This window comes from Helianthus annuus, chromosome 7 (genome assembly GCF_002127325.2).
Source record: "Helianthus annuus cultivar XRQ/B chromosome 7, HanXRQr2.0-SUNRISE, whole genome shotgun sequence".
NCBI lineage: Eukaryota > Viridiplantae > Streptophyta > Magnoliopsida > Asterales > Asteraceae > Helianthus > Helianthus annuus.
In genome coordinates this window covers 148,953,479-148,959,976 of record NC_035439.2, presented here as the reverse complement: position 1 = coordinate 148,959,976, position 6,498 = coordinate 148,953,479, and the positions used below count along the sequence as shown (strand labels likewise).

The 6,498-nt window shown below is 33.5% G+C and overlaps 1 protein-coding gene across 1 annotated transcript; it reads right to left on the bottom strand.

Moving 5' to 3' along the window:
- Nucleotides 1–2,119: 2,119 nt before the first annotated feature.
- LOC110869294 (ethylene-responsive transcription factor CRF4) lies at nt 2,120–3,702 on the bottom strand. The gene has a single exon (XM_022118595.2). It carries the CDS (start codon nt 3,479–3,481, stop codon nt 2,327–2,329), a length of 1,155 nt encoding a protein of 384 aa, XP_021974287.1. The 5' UTR covers nt 3,482–3,702; the 3' UTR covers nt 2,120–2,326.
- Between the last annotated feature and the right edge of the window lie 2,796 nt (nt 3,703–6,498).

The following is a 6,498-nucleotide window of genomic DNA, read 5'->3' as shown; positions in this document are numbered from 1 at the left end:
ATAAGAGGATCTATGTGTCGTTTCTATTAGTTTAAACTTATTGCTATTAAAAATATTAAGAAAAGTTGTTTACTTTGCCATTAGTTGACAACTTGATATCATGCTCCAGCAACAAAGGATACTACTAAAGTACGTATCCCTTTATTACAATACATTACAAACCTATATCTATAGTATGATATTTTTAAAATCTATTAACAAGTTCTTTTATTATCTAATAATTATATTGGAAAAGTAATTTAACGAGGTCAAGTATAGGTGATAGGGTTTAACTTGACTTTGAAAAGGTACTTTCGGACCCTATAATTGTATTCAATGAAAGTGATATTATGATGCAAAACCCTTTTCATACACCATGACTTGGCGACGATCACAACCACAAATTTATATATCTTTTTGAATAGCAACCACGAATTTGTATCACCATACATTCATTTCTTACCAATATTAATCAAATTCAATATTTCAAGCTATATAAAAATACAAAGTTAATCTAACATGATGAATAAAAATATAAACATTAAAATTGCAAAAATAACGGGAAGATTCACGAACATTAAATTACTAAGAAATTTTCCTTCAGTTACAAGGACAGTTAATATGTTATTAAGTATAGTAAATACAATATCTTCTTTTTTAAAATTATGAATTATGTTTTTACTACTTTTGAAAATGTAACATATTTACTAACAAACGTTAACAAAATACGTTAACAAACATTTAGCAGGGTAGGATTTGCTATTCAGAAGGGGGTAGCGGCGCAACTTGTTGCTCGTCTACCTGTCATTAGTCTGTAATCGTCTCTGTTTTTATAATATTAATAAAAGGTTTCCGATAAAAAAAATTAAAATGACATACACTTATTTTTATTTATTTATATATATATATATATATATTTTTTAAACGATCAACAAAAGTCCGATCATCCGGGTAAATTCAATGGCAAAAAGCCAACCCGGCCCACCAACATCCAAAAGACACCCACCGCCCGAAGACTTATTGTAACTCAACTCTGAGCATTTTTTGCTTCATTCAACACTCGAACCCATAACCTCTAATTTGGAAGGTCATTGGGCCGCCAATGCACCAAAAGGTCATTGGCAAACCTAAATCATCCACTTCTAAGTCATCTTCATTTGTCCCACTTTTCTTCGCATGATATAAGTATCAAAAAAATCTTACCAATAATCGACTATAAGCATGATTTCAGACGCGATCGTTTGGGGAGTTTGTTAATTGGTTTGTAACAATCATTAATATATATGCCAAGTGTTGTAAAATGAACTGTGTACAATAAAGATAATGTTGTTTGAATGATTATTTTTGTTGGTTATGCCCAAAATTGATATCATTTAGGGGTGTGTTAGCTATATACTTGTTATGAACTATAGGAATGGTGCAGATGGGATCATCAAAGGCGATGAGAGATTTGTTTACAGATGCTCAAATTGAGTGATGAACGATTTTATGAACCATAGGAACGGTGTAGATTGGATCGTCAAAGGCTGTGAGAGAGTCGTTAGCGGATGTCAAGATGTAAATGGGTAGGGTTTCTATATATTTGTTTTTGAAGTAAAAGAATAAAGTGACTATTTCATATGAATTTAACATGTTTTTATTGCAGTCACAAATTTAAATGAGAAAGTACAAGATCCATTATTTCTATAAAACAAAAAACATGCATAACAGTATAACACAAAAACCATTCATGTACTTATCTGTTTTCCTTTTACTATAAAATAATATTCCATTACCACATACTACAATTTCTCATTGACTTCCACGTTACAAGTGAGAAAGCGGTCGAACCCGATATTATACATTGTGAGCCCGACCAGGCCCGCGTGCTTATCTTTTGAATCTGCAGTGCACACCATATCGCCCACTAAATACTTCTCACCCTCACCTACCAGTCAAATAAAATCGCCCCTTGCCGTAAATCACGCCTCCTCGTGTGATCACATTTTAATATCCATTAATTATATCCCTAACGAATATTATATATTTTTTTAGCAGACAAATCTTATATTTTCGTTGCTAAACTTATTAATCACAAGATATTTATTAATTAATTTGATTTTAGAAGGAAATAAAGACTAACATTAACATAACAATCCGATTAAAAAAATACAAGTCTTATTATACCTCTAAGGAAAAAACTCACTCAAATCTTCTTTTTTCGGAAGATACATCAAAAAGATATCCTAATAATTTATAGATAGTAATAATATTACTCTTATTACTATTACACGACTGATGTCGTTTTACAAAACTGTTTTCGGTGCAAAATTTGTCGGCTGACCCGTGACCCAAACCCAACCACTCCTCAGAAACACCCCGTCATCAGAACATCGGCCGGAGGAAAGTCGCCGGTGATGTCTTGAAAGTAATCATCCACTTTTAGTAAAGATGACGATGTCACATCAAGCATCATATCGTTACACATTCCAAAATCTTCATCCCACAACGTCTCGGTTGCCCATATTTGTGCATCCTCGAACGGCACCGCTGCTGCAAAGTTATCGGTTACGTAATCTGAAGATGGAGCCTCGCTTGTTACATAGATCGGGTCGGGTATTTCGAACTCGTTTAAAAACGGTGATTCAACTTCAATCTGAGAGACTTCTGGTGTTGGATAATCAAATAGACTAATTTGATTATCCAAATATGGTACATCTAATTCCAATTGGTCGTACATCAAATCTCCAAAATGACTTGAATCCTCTCGACCCGTTTGACACTCCAACTTCTCCTGACCCGACCCGTTATCGGATTGACATTCCTCTGCTTCCTTGACCGAGTTGGACTCGCTCTCGAACCGTAACACAGAAGTGGGAGACTGAAGATTGTTAGACTCAGCGCCGGACTCGTAACCGGAAGTTGACGGAACACTGACTTCCGGCGTGGTTTCTTTCGCCGGCGGTGTGACAAAATTTGTTAAAGCGTCGGGCCCACGTAGTTTAATAGCAGCATTGTCGTACACCATGGCAGCTTCTTCAGCAGTGTCATATGTTCCCAACCACAACCGAACACGTCTTGCTGGGTCCCGAATTTCAGCCGCCCATTTTCCCCACGGCCGTTGTCGTACTCCTCGAAACTTTCTCACACCACCCGCCACCACCGGAACACCACAAGCACCACCATTCTTCATCGCCTTCTGTTGTCTAACTTGAAGTACATTCTCACCAACCTTTTTCCGACCAGTAACCAACTTTTTACACGAGGTTTGAATATTAACCTCGTTCACATACTTCTTAACCCGACGTCGTGCAAACAACTCGTCCTCTTCATCACTGGAAGAATCAGTGGCGTCAGGATCAGTCATTGATATCCGTACAACTTTCGGAAACGATGTCGTTTGCCGGTTTTGTGGCTTCCTAGACTTTACCGTTGCCGGTACTACTGGATTAACAGACACCATTGTTGTAACGTTTTTGTGTTGGGTGTATTTGATCGGACGTAACAGTTCGTAGCTATCCATGTTAACTACCAGAGTAAGAAGAGACTTGACAAAAAAAAAGATCCTTTACTGATAAGAAGCTAGCTAGCTTCACCAAGACTCAACTCAAACTTATTTGAAAAAGGAGTGTGTTAAAGGAAAAGGTAAAAAAGGGGTTTTTTGAGAGAAAGAATGAGAAAAAGGAAGTGGGTTAAGTTCTTCTGTATCAATGGAGAAGAGTGAGAAAGAAAGAGAGAGTATGAAAAGAAGACCAAAAGAATTTGGAAGTTGAAGTTATGAGAGAAGGGGAAATCAGAGTTTTATAGGATCCGACTAAGGGACCCAATATAGAAAAACTATTATTTTTTTTTTTTTAATATTATTATATCTTTTTTTAAAATATAAATATAAAAATAAATATCAGAATATCTCAGGCACCGAAATGAAAGCGGGGTACCGGTTAGTCGGAATTTAAAGATTCCGGCGACATGTCGATGGATGATAGTGACACATTGGAGACAATGGTCCAATAAGTGAACTCAAAGCAATGCTGAGTCAGCACATGGTAAACCTCGTATGTCATGAAACCGGTCACGTGAGGCCCAGGATGCTCGGCTCTGTTAAAATCATCTCGGCCCAATTTAAATCAAATAATCACCACCATGCTTTGACCAATTTAATTTTTTTCATCATTTTTCACTAATTAATCCTCCAATTTATTAGCTGTAATTTTTTGGTGTCATCGTTGGTAACAAAATTAATACCCTATCCGTACATTCCATTTCTGTTTTTGAACGACAACTAAATACCATTCAACTATGTAAAAGGGAAACCATAACTAGTTCTCTAGTGGTGGACATGGGTATTTAAATTTCACTTATGGTGGGCCCGGTTGAGTTTTCCCCTTCAAGTCTTAAGTTCGAGTCTGGGTGATAAGGGTTTCTCATTGAGTGGTTAAATTGAGGATCTATTGTAGGGGTATGCATGGTTCGGTTCGGTTCGGTTCGGTTCGGTTATTAGCATTATCTGTAACCGTAACCGAAGTCATCGGTTAATCGGTTCGGTTAATTCGGTTAATTTGTCGGTTTTCGGTTCGGTTCGATTAATAACAATTCAAACAAGGGCTAATTTTTTTTGCTTACAAATACATGTAATGGAGGTATAAATACATGAAATTGATGTATAAATAAATGAAATGAAGGTATAAATGCATGAATAGATATTTAAATACATAAAATTGAGGTATAAATAAATGAAATGAAGGCATAAATAAATGAAATAGAGGTATTATTACATAAAATGAAAGTATAAAACATGAAATAAATGAAATAGAGGTATAAAAGCTATAAATATATAAAGAAATAAATGATTCGGTTCGGTTCGGTTCGGTTAATTTCGGTTAACCGATGGTAAAAAAAATCCGTTAACTGACTTTCGTTTAATTCAGTTTCGGTTAATTTCGGTTCGGTTTTGTCGGTTTTCGGTTCGGTTTCGGTTAACGGTTCGGTTATTGCACACCCCTAATCTATTGTGCAAGAGGGCTCTCTAGCATTGACCCGGTTAAGACAACGTATGCTAGACCTCCCGACATTCGCGAATAATTCACACCTTTCAAAAAAAAACTATGTAAAAGGCAAGCTTTTTTGTTCAAAAAAAAAAAAAAAAAAACTATGTAAAATGTTAAGTTATAAATACTTCAATGTATATTAGTATAAAACTAGTAAAATATTGCGCGTGTTTTGGCGGTACGTCATGTTATATATTAAACTTAAGTAAAACCAATGTAGATAAAATCACATGTTAGGGTATATTCATAAATCACGAAAAAGTTACGTCCTAAATTAAACTCGAGTTAAAACATGGCATATCCAAATTTATTACAGTTAATAAAAAATTTAAAAAATGAACTAGGTAAAACTATAATTATTCTAAAAGTAAAAAGATAAACATAATACACTAAATGTTTGACATATTTATTACAAAAAAAGTATTTTAAGTATAATATAAAGAATTATTTATATTTTCTATTTGATTTATAAAATAAAATAAAAATGCTTAAGTTTAATGTGGCTAAAGTGGAAAAGAAAAAATAAAAGGAAATAATTTTACTGTAGCTAATATGATATAGTTTAATTTAATATATATTTTAATATAATATAATATAATATAATATAATATAATATAATATAATATAATATAATATAATATAATATAATATAATATAATATAATATAATATAATATAATATAATATAATATAATATAATATAATATAATATAATATAATATAATATAATTATAATATGATGAATACAATTTTCAAAAATACTAATATAGAAAAAGCTTAACTCTAAGAATTTTTTATGAACAAAATCAATTTTTAGGGAATTTTATTCAAGTCCAAGTGGAAACGGTAATCGGGTTTGATTTGTAAAATTATAACATGTAGTTTCGAGGATTAGGAGCATGTAGCAAAAATAGCGGTGGCCAACAATCAATTCCTTTTAATAAACGGCTAATTTAACTAGCTCAAGTTTGAACCTTGGTCTTTTATCAAAAAGGTTTTGCCTTTTACCTTTGAGCTACAACGCAAGTGGGAACCAACAATTTGATCTAACGTGTTTAGTTCATCTCAACGGTTGTAATTATGGTTGTCTTTGTTAGGGCCCGAGAAAGGCAGTGGGATTCTCAACTTGAGGTTTGTCGATGTTTTCGGATAATTACATATGTCTTGAGACACCGGACGAAACAAAGGATTGGCAATTGTTTCAAAAATGTTTCTTGGCTTTCGAACTTAGAAAAATGGATTGTCATGAGTACAAGGTGATTTTTGTTTCAAGGTTTCTATTTGTTAACTGGAGCATTATTATTTGGGGTACTGATTTGATGTGAATTTCATTTCATTTTTGGGTATTGAACTATTGATTTGATCTGAATTCCAGTTTGGCAAAGGTGAGTGCTATTATTGGTAGAAAGAAAAAAAAAGGCGTTGATGTTTTGACAATCATTTAAAAGTCCTTTGGAATGTTGAAGATGTTATAACATATGTGAATGAATGTT

What these genes read in the sequence shown, in the direction of transcription:
- LOC110869294 (XM_022118595.2), bottom strand. Translation starts at nt 3,481, where the DNA reads ATGGATAGCTACGAACTGTTACGTCCGATCAAATACACCCAACACAAA.